The 19709-nt window shown below is 39.7% G+C and overlaps 1 protein-coding gene across 1 annotated transcript; it reads right to left on the bottom strand.

Annotated features, from left to right (window-relative positions):
* Positions 1–16923: 16923 nt before the first annotated feature.
* Positions 16924–19376, bottom strand: LOC110215092 (tubulin beta chain-like). Its single transcript, XM_078149139.1, is given in 3 exon segments — positions 16924–17491; positions 17493–17515; positions 19338–19376. Coding segments are annotated over 3 exon segments (630 nt in total).
* Positions 19377–19709: the final 333 nt, after the last annotated feature.

The following is a 19709-nucleotide window of genomic DNA, read 5'->3' on the forward strand; positions in this document are numbered from 1 at the left end:
CCTATCGGATATATGTGCCACTATAGGATATTTTGTTTAGGGTTTGTTTTTGGTTTGAGTTTGTTTTGTTTTGTTTTCCGTGGTGGTGGTAGTGGTGGGTTTGGGGATTGTTTTGTTTTATTTTGTTCTTGAAACCAGGATTCCTTATCTCATCCAGGGTGGAAGTGCACTGGCCACTCACGGGCCCAATCTCAGTACCAATTGGAACAGAAGTTTTGGACCTGTCCCATTGCTGACCGGGGACTATTTGACCCTCCCTGAGCAACCTAGTGTCCCCTCCCCACTCCCAGAAGTTCACCATATAGGCGCGAGACTTACTGTGGCCACCCAATCAGTTGGAGCCCCACGGCAGCTCAGAACCCAAGCTCAGTCAATCCACCAGCCTCAGCCTCCTCAGCAGCAGAGATTATAGGAATGCTCCACCGCTCCCAATTCAGACTTCACAATTCAAAAAGGGCTTGAAAGTGAGGAAAAATCTACCTTTCCCTCTCTCTGACAAGAATTCAGTGGCAGAGTATGAGCTAGGGAGTCCTTTCGCTTCCTGTTCAACATTCTACTGTCTTGCACTATTAGACTGGTATCTCAGGACGAGAAACTGAAGCAAATTTGGGGCAGTCTTACCTGTCTGCACATGGGACTCGATTCCTTGTCCTAATATTAACCCTGGGGCAGCATTCCTTGTTGGCCCGGATGCTGTTTTCTTTGAGGAAACCATGCTTCACAGTTTCTTTTGACAATTTAACATGAAGAGTTGCTTTCCTTTGATATGGCTCAGAGTTCATGCTTCTTGAACAGGTTGTCTGAGGTAAAATAAACCCACCATCTGTTCCCAATGCTTGCTTAATTTTGGAGGGAATCTAAAATTTGACTAACTCTGTAAGATGAACTGAGAAAATGTAAACAAAGCCTCTTTATTTAAAATTAACTAAATGCATGTTTTCCTTCGTTCCAGATGATCTGCTTCCTTCCAGCTGTGCCTGCTCAATTCACGCATCTTTCAGAGAGCGCCAATGTCACAGCAGTGAACAGGCAGAGTTCAAGGGAGATGAAGCTGTGCCAATCTTACCTTCACCTACTGAATACAAATGCAAGCCCTTAGGAGGGCATTAATAATGCAAAAATAAAGCAAGGAAGATGGGTTTATGCGGACCTCCAAACATCAGCAAAGGCAGTTGGGGCACACCACATTGAGTGTGTCTAGGGACACTGACCATCTGCATGGATTCCAGGTCCCCTTTTCCATCACCCTCAAGGGCTTCATGAATAAAGATGAAACCAACATACACTCTCTGTCTCCTCTGTCTCTCTTGAGTACCACTGCAGGTGCACACTTAATAGACTTCCTTATCTCTTTGGGGAAGAGCTACCTCAGAGACTCCACAAATCCATCGCTGCAATGCTGCAAACTTTTCTTTTCTGTTTTAAAGGGGTGTGTGTGTATGTGTGTGTATGTGTGTGTGTATATATATATATATGTGCATATATATATATATACATATATATATACATGTATATGTATGTATATTCAAATCACTGAGGAGAATGATAAGAGGAGACATAACTGACAACAGGGAAGAAATATATTTATGCTGAGGAGATGCTGGGAGCAGCACTGTGCATCAGCACCAAAAATATTCACCAAGTAACAAATGTGCCTTAAACCTCAGCATCCTACTGCATCCTCCAGGGAAGGGCAACCAGACTTTGAAGTAATCCTGGGTAAGCTGATGCCGTCACATTGCCACTATATCACAAGGTGAGATTCTTTGAGCACCTTCTGAAAGAAAAGTCTTATTTTCATTTATTTGATTATATATTGCATCTCTAATGCTTCATATGGTTCTTCAGAGCTTTGGTTGGGGCTCCTAAAATTTGGTGGGAGAGCAAACAAGGAATTGGAGGGAGAGGGGCAGAGATCAGGATGGGCCTCCTATAAGAGAAGTCACTTGAACTAAGCCTTAAAGGAAATTAGGGATTCTAAGAGGCAGTGATGAGAAAGCCAAGGCATTCCAGGCTTTGGTGGTAGGAGTATCATGTATTAGCCAAAAGGCAGACTTTAGATAAAGATAGGGATATCGCGTATGGGGAGCAGTAAGGAGGCAAAATTGACTGGAATCTAGAATGAATGAAAGGAAATTATGTGCAGTAAGCCTGGGAAAGAAAGGCAGGAACCAATTGTGAAGGGATCTAAATGCCAGAGGCGTTTGTCCTTCGCTGTAGAGGCAATAGGGAGCCACTAGAATTTCTTTAGCAGGGGAGACTAGGGGCAGCTATGTGGCACAGTAGACAGAGCACCAGCCCTGGAGTAGGGAGGATCTGAGTTCAAATCTGGCCTCAGACACTTGATACTAACTGTGTGACCCTGGGCAAGTCACTTAACCCTGACTGCCTCACCAAAAAGCAGGGGAATAACATAGTCAGACCTGTGCTTTAGGAACATCTGCGTGGCAGCTTTATTGAGAATGATCTAGAGAAGAATTCTATTTGAGCAAGGAAAATAAATTAGGAAGCTTTTGCAGCAGTTTAAGCAACAGGTGAGGAAAGCCCAAACTAGGGTGGTAACCAAGTAAGTGGGAAGAAGGAGACAGGCACAAGTGATGATGTGGTGGCAGAATTAGCAAAGCTTATCAAATGAAGGTGAGGGATAGAGGACAGTAAAAAGATTATTTCCATTTTTGATATGTTGAGTTTGAAATGCCTATGGGACATTCTCTTTTCCTCCTCCCCTTCCCACGAAGAAGTCGCCCTTCTCCTTGCCAAAGTCAACCCCTCTGTCTGAATCTTTCATGCTCTCCCCTCCCAAGTTCTCCATCAGATCACCCCAGCTATCATCCCCATTCTTCCCCTTATCTTTAATCTTGCTTTGTTTCCTAGTTCCTTCCCTGCTTACAAATGTGCTCAACTCTCCTTCATCCTTTATTAAAAAAAAAAAACGTTCACTTCATCCTACCATCCCTGCTATTCATCATCTTATGTCTTTCATGCCTGTCATGATGCCAAAATTGGCATGCAAAATTCCTCGAAAAAATTACCTATCCTAAGTGTTTCCATTTCCTCTTCTTTCATTCTCTGCTAAAATTTTTGTGAACTGGCTTCTGACCCCATCACCATTCCAAAGTCATCAGTGATCTCTTAACCAACAAATCTAACAGCCTTTTCTCAATTCTGATCCTTCTTGACCTCTCTGTAGCATTTATACCTTTGATCACATACATTCTCCTCCTGGATACTCTCTCCTCAGGTTTTTAGAACTTCACACTCTCTTGGTACTCTGCCTATATATCTAACAACTCCTCTCAGTCTTGTTTTCTAGTTCTTCATCCATGTCACACTCACTAACCATGAGTAACTCCCAAGATTTTCATGGGTCCTCTTCTCTATCTATCTTATCTCATTTAATGACCTCATTGGGGAAAGAAAGGGAAGGAAATGGGAATGTACTGAGCACTTTCTATGTTCCACTGTACTGTGCTTAGCACAATATAAATATTATCTCAATTTATCCTCACAACAGTCTTGTGAGGTGGGTGCTTTTACTATCCTCATTTTACAGTTGAGGAAACTGAGGCAGATAGAGGTTAAGTGATTTGTCCAGAGGCCAGATTTAAATTCATCAGCTCCCATAAGTTCAATTATCACCTTTCTGTAGATAATTCCAGAACTATATATCCAGCCCTGACCTTTTTGCCCTGAGCTCCAATCATCCATCCTCAACTGCCTTTTGGACATCTCAGATTGGATGTTCAAGAGGCATCTCCAACTTCTCCCCAAATTCTTCCCAACTTTCCTATTACTGTTGGGGGTACCACCATCCTCCCATTCACCCAGCCTCATAACCTTTGACTCCTCACTATCATTCATTTCATTTATCTAATTCATTGCCAAATCTTACTACTTCTATCTTCATATTTCTCATATGCTGTTTGTTCCCTTCTTTCCCCTCTCATAACTACAACCCTAGTTTAGGCCCTCATCACCTACCCCCCTGGACTATTACAATAATCTACTTTGACTCCCTGTACCTTAAGTCCCTCCCAACTCCAATCCATCATCCACTTAGCTGCCAACATTAGTGTTCTATACTATAGATCTGACCACATCTCCCCACTGCTCAATGAGCTGTAGTGATAGAGCTTCTTATTACAGTAAGGATCATATATGAACTTCTTTGATTGTCATTTAAAGCTCTTCATAACCTGTTCCCTTTCCACCTTTCCAGTTTTCTGGCACCTTAATCTCCTTCACATGTTGTACATTCCAGTTTCACTGCCCTATTTAAGAGCTCCTTAAACATGATGCTCCACTTCTCATCCATGTGCCTTTGCACTGGCTATCCCCCATGCCTGGATTGCTCTGCCTCCTCATTTATATCTCTTAATTCCCCTGACTTCCTTCAAGACTTAGCTCAAATCCTACTAAAGCCTTCTCCCTCTCAGAATGTCTTCCATCTACTCTGCAGGTATCTTATATCTACCGAGTTGTCTAACCCAGAGGTTCCCAAACTTATTTGGTCTACCACCTCCTTTTCAAAAAAAAAAATTACTCAGCACCCCCTTGAAAATCTACTTTCTTTAACTCTTTAATGGTTTATTTTTTTAAATTTGCATCATTTCAAAAAATACAAAAAAATCTTTAATGATGCATCTTAAATTTAATAATTTATTATAAATTTGTGGTTTTTTCCTGCATTGAAATTTTGATGACACAACATTGTACCACATAACCACATAGTATTGTATTATAAACAAGTCATTATACTCACATGTTCCTGCTGATGCATGCCGAACTTCCCGACAATAAATGACACACTCACCTGCCAACACTTGCTTATTAAGACCAGTCAGCAGACTTGACCACTGATCAGTTATAACTTGCATTTTGTGTGTTTATTTGGAAAAAAATGTAATCACTATGACTTCAATTCTGTTACACAACAGATGAAACATGTATGAACAGTTTTTCAAACTTTTATCTTCTTTCTTCATGCTTCCACTGCCCCCTTATTTTTATTCAATGCCCCCCAATTATACCCAAGGCTACTACCACCCCCCCAGATCATTCCAGTGCCCCTCAGGGGGTGGTATCACCCACTTTGGGAACCTCTGGAATCCATTAAAAGGTAAGCTACTTGAAGGCAGGGACTGTCTTTTTACCTTTTTTTTTTTGTATCCTCAGCACTTAGCACATTGCCTGGAATACACTAAACACTTAACAAATGTTGGGGTGTTTTTGGGGAGGGGTTGGTTTTTGGTTTTTTTTTTTTGGTGAGGCAATTGGGATTAAGTAATTTGCCCAGAATCACACAGTTAGTAAATGTTATGTGTCTGAGGCCAGATTTGAACTCAGGTCCTCCTGACTCCAGCGCTGGTGCTGTATCCATTGTGCCACCTAGCTACCACATTAATAAATGACTTGATTTGATTTGATTGATATACAGGGCCCTGCCTGCAAAGAAGTGGAATGGAGTGGCTGATATTCATTCATTCAATGAACAATTTCTCAAGTCCTGTTATGGGGGTAGATCTTAAGGAGGGAAATTCAGTTTAGCATTAATATGTTCTCAGTGAACTCGCTGATTTCTGGTGATTACTGTGACACATATCTATTCTTTCTAGGGGAAGATCCTCAAGTTCCATATTCAAATGAGTAGACATTCTCTACAGAATGCTTTTGTTTACATTTGAAGTACAATGATAAATTCTATATGCTCACCTTCTACTCCTCTCATAACACATGACATGTGTTTTAAATTGTGATGTCATCGAGTTATGAATTAGTGCTACTGTTCTAATGCCTAAAATGTTCATACTCTTTAATCCAGAAATCCCACCATTAGCTATATAACTCAAGAAGGGGAAAGATAAAAAAGAAAGAGCCTATGAATACCAAAATATGTATAGCAGCACATTTTGTAGTAGCAAAGGACTGAAAACAATGTAGATGCCTATCAATGGAGGAACTGCTAAACAAATGATGAAATGTTAACACAGTGGGGTATTAAAATATCATGAGAAAATGAATAAGTATAAGAAAACATATGAATTGATGCAAAATAAAGAAAATTTTTAAATGGGGTATACAATAACTACAATGTAATTAATGAATAAAATAACAAAAATTTACCTAATGCTATGTAATTATAATAACCAAGCTTGGCCCTGAAGAAAAGATGAGGAAAAGCGCATTTCCCTACCTTTGTTGCAGACATGGATGACTATGGCTATAGAACTTTGCATATAGTGTCAAACTTGGCTAATGTATTGGTTAGGTTTGCTGAACTGATTTTCCCCCCCCCTTGTTTTTTTTTAAATCTTTGTTATAGAAAATGGCTTTCTGGGTAATTAGGGAGAGATACAGTGAGAAATGAAGGTAATGTAAATATATATGTGTGTGTGTGTGTGTGTGTGTGTGTGTGTATACACACACACACACACACACATATATATGCATGCCTGCATGTATGTATATACCAACAAGTATATTTTAAAAGCTAGAATGTCTTCATTCTTGATATTGGTCCTTCAGGGAAAATGAGCAGAGAGTTTCTACTTGCTGTCATGATTCCCCAGGTTCTGTTGCCTAGTTGGCTCAGTCAAAGGCAAAGTTGCTCAACATCACTTACATTTTCATTTGCCATCAAGGACCCTGACTCTCAGACCAAGGCTGAAGTAATTTAAAAAAAAAAAAAGGACTCTGATATTGACCATGAATCCCGAGGCGAAATGTAAAATTAACTCCGCCTAGCCACTCTCTTATCCTTTGTAGGGAGCAGAGTCAGTTATATGGGCCGCAGAGCTAACTCTTCTCACTATCATGGTAGCAATGATTCAGTAAGGGTCTTCAGGATTAAACAGCACTATGCAATGCCAAATATGTCATTTACAAAGGCGATATTATTAACCTAGCAGTCTTAAAAGACATATTGTCAGCCACTTTTCTGAATAGTTGGGATGTATTTGTACTGATTCACTTGTGTTCATCTGGTCCCTTTCATGGTCAAGGATATTCATTTGGATAGTAGTCAGGCAAGGTTAAAAGTGTACCATTTATGACCATGGGAAATAGAAACCAATTAACTGATTAACAAGTATTCATTGAGTATCTATTATACATCAGGCTCCCAATAGAAAGAAAGAACCAATCTCTACTTGCAATGAGATTCCATTCGAAAGAAAAGTAACTGACCTACATGGCATTCAAACCAATGTCGCTGACTTCAATGACTACGTAGAATTGTGGAAGGCACACTGACCTGGGAGACAGCAGGTCTTGGTTCTAGTCCAGGCTCTGATATGCAATATTTGTATAGCCTTGAGCAAATCACCCAACCTCTTCAGGCCTCAGTTTCCTCATCTCCAAAATGAGTGGTTTAAGTTAAATGATTGGTAAGTTTTCTTTCAGCTGAGATTCTATGTGGCTCAATGTCTGTGAGCTAATGAGTCACTGACAGCTAGAAAACCATACAAATGAAAAGACTTGATCAAAGGGAAGCCTGGATGAGTGAGGAAGAGAGGGGGACAGAGTGCCATGGAAAGTGGAAAAGGCCTGGGAAGGGAGTCTGGGGATCTTAACCATTTTGCCAACAGTGGGCCCTACGGCTATTGCTATTGATTATTCTATGATATTAACAAGGCCTGAATGAAAATGGCCAATGTGAATGGTGTGAAACTGACAGCTTGTGGCCCATTGAAACTAGGGCCTCCCTTTGATCTGTGAGAAAAATGACAAGCTCTGAGAGTGTCAGCTTGGAAAGGATCAAATGGAATACATGGCTAGATTTTTTTTAAAAAAATACTTTGCAAAGAAGTCTTAAGAGAAAATTTAACATTTCACCATCAAAAAGAAATATAATTGGCCTTTTCAGAAGACTGGGAGAATAAGAAAAAATTGGGAACATCTGGAAAGGTCAGTTTGTTTCCTAAATCGGGGCAGACACATTATTTTCCACAACCAGAGAAATGGAGGCGAGGATAAAACGCATTCTTAGAAGTACCAAGCTGTTCTGTGAACAGATAAAACAAACAAAAAAAACCTATTTAAACAGTTGGGCTCTGGCAAAGATGAAATAGACTAGAAAATGCCTCCAGGTGTGATGCTCTGGCTGGGATCTTCACAGAAGATAATTTGCCTTCAGGGGTGGCAGCAACATCCAATGCCCCTACCAACCCACCCTTGAGACCATTGATTCTATTTGGGATTAAGCAGCCCCCTCCTCCCACTCTCTTTTTTTTTTTCCATTGTTGATACGAAAACAACCCACTGAAATTTAGCAATTTAATCAATATAATATTTTCTCAAGGTTCTCAGATTTGAGATGCTGAAAGGATGAAAAGAGATAAGATAATAGAGGGTATATCTTTTATACAAAGCTTGAGGTGCTATAAAATATAAGCTATTACTATTATTTTAATAACAACAAAATAATAGTAGTATTATTATTTCAGAACATTGGTCTCTTAAGAACAATAGTCACTATATCCATATTGTTGCAGTGGAACCAATCCATTCATATGGCTAGGGAGCTGATAGCCCTATCCTCATAAACTCCTACTGTTAGGAACTTGAGCCTCAGGAGCTCATTTCATAATTAAATAAATGGGTTTACCTTACTCCTTAAAATCTGCTCAAAGTATCTGTTACCCAAAAATCTCTCTGTAATTCACATGGATTATAATATTCAATAACAATAATATCTATGGCCCAAGTAAAATAAAAGGAAAACAGGGAATGGTTCACTTTTGAAAGGAGCATCTGCACTTAGAGGAAGCAGTGCATAGTGTGACTAGGGTGCTGGGTTTGGAGACAGGAAGAGATGGGTACAAATCCCTCCTCTGACACCTATTAGCTATGTGTCCCGCACTAAGACACAACCTCCGTTTGCCTCCAACCACTCCACAGGGGTGGGGAACATGTGATCTCCAGGCCACATGGTACCTTCTAGGTCCTTGGGTGTGGCCTTTTGACTGAGTCCAAGTTTTACAGAACAAATCCTTTTATTAAGGGGATTTGTTCTGTGAAATTTGGATTCAGTCAAAGGGCTGCACTTGAGGACCTAGAGGGCCATATGTGGCCTCGAGGCCACAGGTTCCCCACCCCTAGCCTAGTAAGTCATAGTTGTGATGTCTGTAATTGAAAAGGCTACCGTAGCCAGAGTTCCCCAAACTGATGAAACCATAAATCCTTTGGTATTAGGTATTGATCCTTGGAATTTCAATTATTTTGTGTAAGTTGTCTTATCTCCTGAATAGTAAAGTCATTGGAGGCAGGTATTATTAAATATACTTAGCATTTTAGGATTTAGAAATGAAAAGTACCTTGGAGATCTAGTCCTCATCTGTCTCATGAGCTCCAATCCTGGATCACCAACTGCCCATTGAAGATTTCCAACTGAATGTCCCATAGTGATCTCAAACTCAGTATGTCTAAAATAAAACTTATCTTTCTCTAAAAATCCACCCCTTCCAAGCTTCCTTATTTCAGTCAAGGGCACCACCTACTATCCTTCCAATCATTCACGTGAGCAATTTTAGAAACATCCTCACCTTTTCATTCTTCCACACCTCCCATGTATGCAAACGGTTGCCAAGTCTTATTAGTTCTACTACCACAGAATCTCTTGTATCCATCCCCTTTTCCCCAGTTGCTTAGTCACCACCCTCATTACCTCTTGCCTGGACAATAAAAGATAATAATAGCTTGAATCGCCTCCCCCTTTTCTAATCCATTACCCACATAGCTGCCAAAATGATTTTTTTAAAGCACGAGTCCAGCCAAGAAAATTTTCTACTCAAGAAAATCCAGTGGCTCTCCATTTCCTCTAAGATCAAATACAACCTCCTGTTTGACATTTAAAGCCCTTCAAAAGCTGGCCCCAACCTCCCCTTTCAAGCTTGTTGCGTATTATTCCTCCTCCCACACTGTACATTCCAGCCAGACTGGACTTTGTGCTCTTCCTCACACAGAGCCCCCCACCTTCCATCTCTGTGCCTTTGAACAGACTATCTCCCTCCTCACTCCTGCCCTTTCAGAAGTCCAGTTTCCTTCAAATCTCAACTCAAAAGCCAACTGCTACACTAGGCTTTTTTCTGATCTTCCCAGGTGTTAAGTACCTCCCCAGGGAAATCACCTTGCATTTTCTTTGTATTTCTACATGTGTGCGTTGTTATTGTTGTTGTTGTTCAGTCATTTCAGTTCCATCCAACTCTTTGTGACCACATTTGGGATTTTCTTGGCAAAGATACTAAAGGTCGCATTTGAACTCAGGAAGATGAGTCTTTCTGACTCCAGGCCCAGCGTTCTACCCACTGTACCACCTAGCTGCCCCTGTCATCTAAATCTATTATTAGCCATTGACTAATTGGTAGGCCTATCTACCCACCAATGATAAGATGCTGAATATACTTATCTTTCTTTTTCTCTGCCTCACTTGTTTATAAGGGAGGGAGGGAGGAAAGAAGGAAGAAAGTGACTGTTCCTAAACAGTACCAGAATCATGCTTTTTCATATTCTGCTTTAGCAGAACCACAGTTGATGATCTCAATACCACATGTATCAACACGTGCACCAGCTCTTGGTGGACACGTTCCCCTCCACCACCTTGGTCCCTGTGGAGAGTGGTTTCATACTCAAAAAGGTTGCTACAGGTCATTGGCCCCATGAATTTCATTTGTGAAAATAGCATAGCCAAGACACAGAGTCTCTCCCTTGCTTGCAAGACATTTCTGGGCTGAGTCAAGTAGGTCACTCCTCAGGGCTTTGAGAGAACACTGGGCTTAGCTTCCAAAAAAAATTCAAGGTACAGTAACTCGTACTTTGTATATCCCATAGTAAAGGAAGTAGTCTTGACTATGGCGATTAAGGATTTCTTTGACCTAAGGCATGAACCCAGATGTTCTTCAGCAGTTCAGAATGTACCTGAACCTCAAAACAACTTGATAGCAGACCTGTGGGTACAAAAATTGCACATAGAACTACATCCAGGACATCTCTGGGTTGCCCTGCCAGAATGAGAGATGTGCCAGCAGGATACACGAACACATAATGTGGAGATTCTTATGGACTCCAGACCAGCACAGTTACAAAATCAACAAGATTGTTTCACTCCACTTAAATATTTTCACTGAATGTGTTCCCAGCCTGAATGAAAATGCTGGTGCACAATCATAATTCAATGACTGCACCTGCTCACTTCCTGCTCCTGTGATTGAGCTGCTTTGCCTTTCCCCATACTAACACAATAACTATAAGGAAACTCCATAAGTGCTGATGATGGTACTGAGACCATCAACTGTGGCTTTGCTAAAAGAGAATATGAAAAAGTATAATTCTGATGCCGCTTAGCCACAGTCACTTGGGTGAAAGTCTAAAACTTCACTTTTCAGCCAAAGCCCATGATAGTTTGGGAATTGTGTGTGTATCTCTTTATGTTCTCTTCATAAGGCTACTATTGTACCTCAAGGAAATTTGGATGTTTTTCTCTGGATTTCAGAAACGAACTTGGTGAGAGATCAAAATCTGTTACACTCAACTATGAGAACAGATTGACTCCAAAGTAAACACGTATTTAAATGTCATCAACTAAGATGTTTCCCCAACCCATTGTCAGGGTACAATAGTGTTGAATAGGATTGCTTGCCAGAAAGAGATTCAATGATTTGCTGAAGTTAAAAAAAAAATTAGTACTCAAGCCTTGACTTCTTAGTGACAGAAGCCATGGGAGCTCCTCTAAAAGGTTTGACCATTATAGCTGAACAGCCTGTTGACTGAAATTTAAAAGCAGAGTCTTTAAAGGTGGGTAAACAGAGGTTTTCACCATGTCTTCAGAGGCTTTTCTGTGGGGGAGGACATTCTATGCTCTTAGCCACAGAAATTTCATTCCTTGGATGTATCCTTCTAGCAGAAGGAGATACGAGCAATTTTTCTCCTCATAATAATATCCACTGCCCATTCTTGGCAGCAAAATATTTGCTAAAAATGACTATTAAATAACGAGATGTAATGATAAAGCCTTTCTCACTAGATTTGACCTTAAGAATAGTATGAAAGCACACCTCCCTCTTCCCCCAACAAAAGCCTTCATTTGGCTTTTCTATGGCTGACACCAGGGGTCAATTTGCCTTGAGATGACCCAGTAATATTGAAAGCTATTGACTATGTTTCAGGACTTCTGGTTTGGAAATGTTTAGCAGCTGTTTTCATCATGGGTATTAAAGAACTGATCTTTTAGTAACATGGAAAACAAGCAAATAAAGGTCATTGATCAAGAATGATGGTTTCAATACAAGACATTTTACTTCAGTCAAAATTTTTCCCCTTTTTCCTGAGTAAAATAAAAATTGTGTGGGTTTAGGAAATGTCAGCATGGCTGTGAACACTGGGGAAATTAAAGGAGTGAAAAGAATGTGTTTCTTGGGGGGGAATGGGTATGTGTATATACAGATTTACTTGGCTTATTTATTAAATTGTGTGCCAAGGAAGGATTATCTGCCCCAGTCTTATCCATTATTATGTCAATGATTTTAAGTATAGGGTTTTTTTTTAAATAGGGTTTTGTTCTTTGCATTGGGCTGGGCCAAATTCAAATGGAATAAAAAACTTAGGAAAGTCAGACACTTTACCTCTGATACAAAAATCAGGAAATAACTACTGAACCACCTTGGCCACATGAAGGAAAAGTGTTGAGGCCATTCTGGAAGAATTGTACTATCTCAGAAGAGGAGGGATCCTCAGAGCTATTTAGTTCACCCCATTTCTGAACAAGGATATCCTCTACAATATTACCAAGGAGTGGTCACCCAGCCTCTTGCAAGGGGGGTATGTACTTCCCCAAGCAGCCCATTCTACTGTTGCTTAGCTCCAACCATTAGCAAGATTTTTCTTCTGTTAAGCCTAAATTTGTCTCTTTGTAATTTACATGCATTTTTCCTAGTTTTGCCCAGTGGGATCAAATAGAATAAGTTTAATAGAAAAGGAGTACCTCAAGCTATATATATATATATATATATATATATATATATATATATATATATATATGTTTCCCTTCCCATCTGTTGCACAAAGACCATCACACATACCAAATAGCAAATAACCCATTTGTCAAAGCTGATAAACAGAAATCAGAGATGTTAACTCTTGCACATGACAACCCTTCAGTACTTGAAGACAGCTATTGGGTCCCCTCTAAGTCTTCTCTTCTCCCCACTAAGTATCCTCATTCCTTTAACTGATCCTTATGTGGTTTAATTCTATCCCCTTTCACCTGCCACCAGTGAGACTGTACTAATAAAAACAGGAGGAGGGGGAGAAAAGGGAAGAAAAGATGAATGTTTTGTTTCTGTTATCCCTGAGAGAATTAGCCTGCTTAGCTTTGGAATTCCATCATGGCCATGAGCTTGATTAAGCCAGTAAATAGTTCAAACTCACCTAACTTCCTATGTCTAGCTGGACTGTTTCTGCCCCAGGTATGTTACCATTCTCCTCTCTCTCTCTCTCCTCTCTCTCTCTCTCTCTCTCTCTCTCTCTCTCTCTGTGTGTGTGTGTGTGTGTGTCTCTGTGTGTCTGTGTGTGTCTCTCCCTCTCTCTGTGTCTCTCTCTGTCTCTTTCTGTGTGTGTGTGTGTCTGTCTGTCTCTGTGTGTGTCTGTCTCTGTCTGTGTGTGTGTGTCTCTCTGTCTCTCTCTTTGTCTCTCTATCTGTGTGTGTGTCTGTCTGTCTGTCTATCTATCTCTCTCTCTCTCTCTCTCTCTCTTCCACTTCATGTTCTGGCAATATTATTCAAGTCAAAACCAACAGTGATTCTGAAAAGGTCAACAATCAACTGCCTAGCAGTTATGCACACTAGTGCTGCTTCAATTCCCCAGACAAAAACTCCCTTCCATGGCTGCCACCTTCCCATATATACTATCTCCTTTTATTATAAAGTAAGCTCCATGACAACTGTCTGGATTTTATATTTGTATCCCCAGGACCTAATGATCCCAGTTCCAATCCCTGGCACATGCTAGGAGCTTAATTTGTATAAGATTCTCTTAATTGATGGAGAATGAATATTCTATGCTTCTTACCTGCAAAAGAGGCAGAATTGGCAAGAGCATGGGAAAGGAAAGATCCTACATCTTCTGGATTCAAGAAAGGACATGTGTGGTTCTAGATTCTCTTCAAGGGAAAATGACTGGAGAAAGAGAGCCAACATGTAGAAGAGCCAAGACCACAATTAAATCCTTTCCCCCAGCTTACTACACTAAAGACTTAGGGGAATTTCCCTTTGAGTTCAATAAGGGATATCTCTTGGTTGAAGTGATATATCTCATTCAGTGTTTATTCATTCGTTCATTGTCATTTATTCTTTGTTTGGCCTTTATTCTAAAACAGAACCATGACATCAGGAAGGTGATGTCATGACTTACAAATGAAACAGATTTAAGTGAGGTAGGGCTGTGTAAAGTCACCAACCTCACTCTCTCCTCCAGAGCCATCTGGGTCCTGTCGCAAGATATAGATCAGGATGACTAGAGATGGCCCTGGATGCAGTGGGATACCTTGGCCTTTTTAAGTTATCTTACTCCCAGTGGGAGAACATATTCATTCTACATATTATTTGATTTCTGCTTGGATAAATAGGTTTATTTGCTATTCACTATGTGTAATGAGTTTTTATTTTTTTAAATGTAGCTTTCTTTTTTATTAAATTATTTATTTTTAGTTTTCAACATTCACTTCCATAAGATTTTGAGTTTTAAATTTTCTCCTCTTCTCTCCTCACCTCACTCCTCAAGACGGCACACTATCTGATATAGACTCTACACATACATTCATATTAAACATATTGTCACATTAGTCATGTTGTAAAGAATTGTACACATTATGTGTGATGATCTTTTTAGAACTGGCATTTGATGGGAAGGGAAACAAGACTTTGGATATATAGCATAGGGTACTCCTTCAGCATTAAGTTATAGCAAATAGGACGGTGGCTTGAACCTAACAATAATTTCCCCTAGACTAATAATATTTAAGGAGTGATGGATATAATTCCACACTAATCTAGTCCCCTCTCTGAGGAAAGCAGATTGGTCAACTACGTGGCCCTAATCTCCTGCTCCTCTCATAGCAGGAATCAAAATCTCCCTCGGAGAGAGGTAATTAGAGGAGATTCTAGAGATATGTATTCCCACTTCCCTACAGAACCATAAGCACACACATCACCTACAACGGCAACATACATACATACATGTGTACACATACACATACATGCCTTTTTATTCATTCATTCTGGTCATTGATAAAGGTACTCACCTCAATATGGCCAAATGTGAATAAAGACAAAATGACCTTTATTGTTGTTGGCCTGAAAAAAACAGAATCAGGTTTATTTATTTATCATGGAGGAGCACGGAGAGTGGATCATAGTATGCATCACAGATCAAGAAGAGTTGGAAATCCATTCTACAGAATGCATCTGCATAGCACCCATTGTTTCAAAGCTGAAAGTTGTCTTATCCAATTAATGGAGTAATGGCTTTCTTGATACCTTCTGAGATGAACAATGCTAGACAATGTTATCATCCAATATTCAAATAGCTCTTTGTATTTGGAAAGTTTTTTGCTGTCATTAGCCACTCTCTACAAAACCCGTCCCCCAGCCTATCATTCTTTCAGGTCTCAACTAAAACCCTGCCTTCTGCAAGGAGTCTTTTCCAACCTTAATGCTTAGTGCCTTCTCTCTGAGGTTGCTTCTACTTTATACTATGCAGTATCTATCTTATTTGTTCAGTCATTTGCATGTTGCCTCCACCATTAGACTGTGAGCTCCTTGAGAACAGGGATCATTTTTTTACTCTCTTTTTTGTATCCCAGCATCTAACACATAGAAGGGACTTAAATGCTTGTTGACCGATTGTTTAGAATGTTTCTCTGAAGACAAGTTACCACAACTAGACTTAATTTACATATAGGGACTGATAGAAAAGCAGCCATAACCTGAGGAATTAAGTAAAAATCAGAATAAAAATTAGAACTCAAAAAATCTCCATTTCAGTCTGCAGCTGAACTCAGTTCACCTGACTGTAGATAATTCCTCTTAGAAAAGACAAAGAAATGTCCCCTAATTTCAACTCAGAATGACATTATCTAAACAATGTCTATTTTGGACAAAAAAGTAAAATTTTAACTTTTTTTGGAAATTGGATGTGTATCTCATAAATATTGGGTAATGATAACACAATTTCCCAGCACACAACAAATACATGTTTTGTTGAAAGTAAGGAACTCATAGGATCATAGTGTAATGCTTCCTCTGTGAGGGGGAAAGACTGACATAAACTTCTAGGAGTTGGAGTTTTTCATTCATCTCTCAAGGCAAGAAAATATCATATGGTTGGGAATGTGATATTCCAAAGGGAGAGGCTGTGAAAAAATAAGTAAAGAATACACTGGGAGGAGAAAGGATACCACGCAGACACAGGAAATCACAGCATCTAAGGCTCTGAAGAGCTGTCATTCTCATCTACTCTCACCCAAGAATTCTAACATTTCTCTTGTGAAGAATTAGAAGAACTTTGCTATTAGAACATGGTTTCTTTGAATACGTCTAATAAGACAACTTATTTCAAGTCAGTTTTGCTTGTCAAATTGAAGCACTGTCTTTCTATATCATATATTTACACTTCTATCCTATCTATCCTACTTCATTCAGATTTTCCTCTTGCTTTCCACTGTTGGAGGAAATGGTTACTTTTCCTCAAGGATCAAAAAAGACCTTCTTTGCAGGTCCTTTGGTCAAAAGAAACGAGACTTCTTCATTCTTTAGTTTAAAAGCCTCAAACTAGCAGACTGAACACAAGGCTAAATCCTACAAATAAAAGTAACCAGAGCCAGGATGGGTTGAAAGTCATTTGATTTTAACTTAGGTACCCTATAAAGTCTTCTTAAATTAAAAGAACTATGTCACATATGTCACGCTTAAAGAGCTCTTGGATAGCAGTACTGTTACCAATGAAGGTGGCAGACATTTTCAGGCCCCGGGGTGGGATGTCACAAACGGCCGTTTTCACATTGTTGGGAATCCATTCAACAAAGTAACTGCTGTTCTTGTTTTGAACACTGAGCATTTGCTCATCTACCTCCTTCATGGACATACGGCCTCTGAACACGGCTGCCACCATAAGACAGCGCCCGTGCCTCGGGTCACAAGCAGCCATCATGTTCTTTGCATCAAACATCTGCTGGGTGAGCTCTGGCACGGTTAAAGCACGGTAGTGCTGGCTACCACGGCTAGTCGGTGGAGCAAAGCCAGGCATAAAGAAGTGCAGACGGGGAAAGGGGACCATATTCACTGTCAGCTTACGCAAGTCGGCGTTAAGCTGCCCTGGGAAACGTAAGCAGGTGGTGACGCCACTCATGGTTGCTGACACCAGGTGGTTCAGGTCACCATATGTGGGAGTGGTCAGTTTCAGGGTTCTGAAACAGATACCATAGAGGGCTTCATTATCAATAGGTTTCATCTGTGTTTTCTACAAGCTGGTGTCATCTAGAACAGTCTCTAAAACTTCCTAGTAGGTGGGTATTTATCCAACTTTAGATCGTCAGGTACCAAGAACCTGTAACCTCCCCCAGGGAACTTTTTTCAGTGCCTAACTACCCCTACTGACAACAATCTCATTCAATATCCCTCCTGGTAAAGTTTGCACCTGTTAGCCATGTGTCTATCTTTGGTCTAGCCTCCTTGGAAATGGAATAACATCTAGTCATTTTTTTTTTTCTGACAAGCTTTCCCATACTTCTCACCAAAGGGAAAAATAAGTATAAAAATTTCTCAGAAGAGGAAGTTACTTTTCTAAATCTAGTTTCAAATCATTTTATGCTATAATTCATAAGTCTTGCAGTTGCCACAGTAAGTTTTGAACTATAAACTAAAAATGGGTTTTTTTAATTAAAATAGTTTCTCTTTCACACAAGGAGTAAAAAGTAGCTGGCAACTTCATCTCTAAAATAAAACATCTCTGTGTAAAGTTGATCTGAAAATACATTTAGAAAATTTTTTAACCCGACCTAAAATTTGTCTGAAAGTGATTTACTCTTTCTTGAATCAAGAAATACTAATAAATCCAAACAGTTGAGGAAAAAGTATGACCTTTACAAAATGAATGTCACTTAAGAACACAGAATTTTTCACATTAAATGCTAAGAAAAGCTTTTGGAAAATATTCCTGGTTTCATTTGGGGGGAACTTTCTCACTTTCTCATTTCTTCATTTTCCATCCTTTTAAACAGAAATCTGTTTCTTTAACAATCTGGTCAGAATGACATTTCTTGTTATTGCTTCTCTACTCCCATGACTTTTTTTTTAACTTAAAATTTCAAGAAATAGTATTTTCTGAGAAATACATGTACAGAGATTCTTGTCACATGGCCCACTGAGATCCCATTCTACTCTCAATGAGTCGCAAGAACCAAGTAGAAATGAAATGGAGTGTTCGTTTAAGCAAATCACAGGCATTCCATCACTACCTCCATCTGACTTCCTCCTCTTGGGCTCAGGATGTCCACAAATCTATAGAGAATTCAACAATGCACTTTTCTCTCCAGCCAAGCCTAGAAGAGTAAAATGTACTTCTCCAATGCCAAGGATTTATCCTCTGTTGTTAGTGATGCCTACAAGCTTCCAATTACTTGATGAGGCTAATGGGCAGAAGTGCTTAAAAGGCTATGCTCTATGATTCCATTATTGTAATCCATTTCAAATGAAGCCCAAACCAACATGCCCTGACAAGCTTTCAGACTGTTGTTCATGGATTTTTTTTAATTACAATCTTATTTAATTTCTAATTGAGCCCTGACATCTCATAGGGCTTTTTTTTTGAATGGTAGAATTAATCCCCAAAGAGACATCTGAATTTTTCAGGCTTGGCAAGCTATGGCAAATGACATGGATGGGGGTAGGAACGGGGGTTAGGAGAAGGGGAAGTGGGGAAAAGGACAGGAAATATACAAGGGACATTAAACTTGAAAATAAGTGGTTTCACATCTAATTACTTTTACCACTTTGCCAATGGAGGCAAAATAGACATTCTCCCCATTTTAGTTCCCTTAATCATCCTGTCATTTGTATGACAGTAAAGGGGACAACCTCCACGAAAGTAAAAGAAGAAAACAAAGTTTCCTCAAGCTTGACTAAAGAGAGAAGTACTGATAGAGGCAAGAAGCCACTGCATTCTTTTTTTTTTAACTGATATTTAACTAATATTTAACTGATATTAAGGATGAGACAAGGGCAGACTTTAAGTGCCTATTATTCTGAAAAAGAGAAATACCACTACTTGAGGTTGGCAACATGTCCCACCTCCTTTCCAAAGATAAATACTTCTGAGCTGGGGTCCATGGCAGCATCTCTTCCAAACAGTCCCACATGTTCAAAATAATTTTGAGTCCAGTTAAAATTTCCTTAGGCTCCAAAATATACAGCATCACCCATGATCACTAATGCCACCCACACATTTTGGATCACATCATGAAACCAACAAAAGACACAGATCCATTGGCAGCAAATATGATCAGTTACACACACACACACACACACACACACACACAATCAAGCCAAATAATGATACAAAGGAAATACATTTCTGTACTCAACAGAGTGCTAGAATTAAAGTCAGGAAGACCTGAGTTCAAATCCTTCTTCCAACATTTACTAGCCATGTAATCATGAAGA

Source organism: Phascolarctos cinereus, unplaced genomic scaffold, assembly GCF_003287225.1.
Source record: "Phascolarctos cinereus isolate Bilbo 61053 unplaced genomic scaffold, phaCin_HiC Scaffold_2;HRSCAF=192, whole genome shotgun sequence".
NCBI classification, from domain to species: domain Eukaryota; kingdom Metazoa; phylum Chordata; class Mammalia; order Diprotodontia; family Phascolarctidae; genus Phascolarctos; species Phascolarctos cinereus.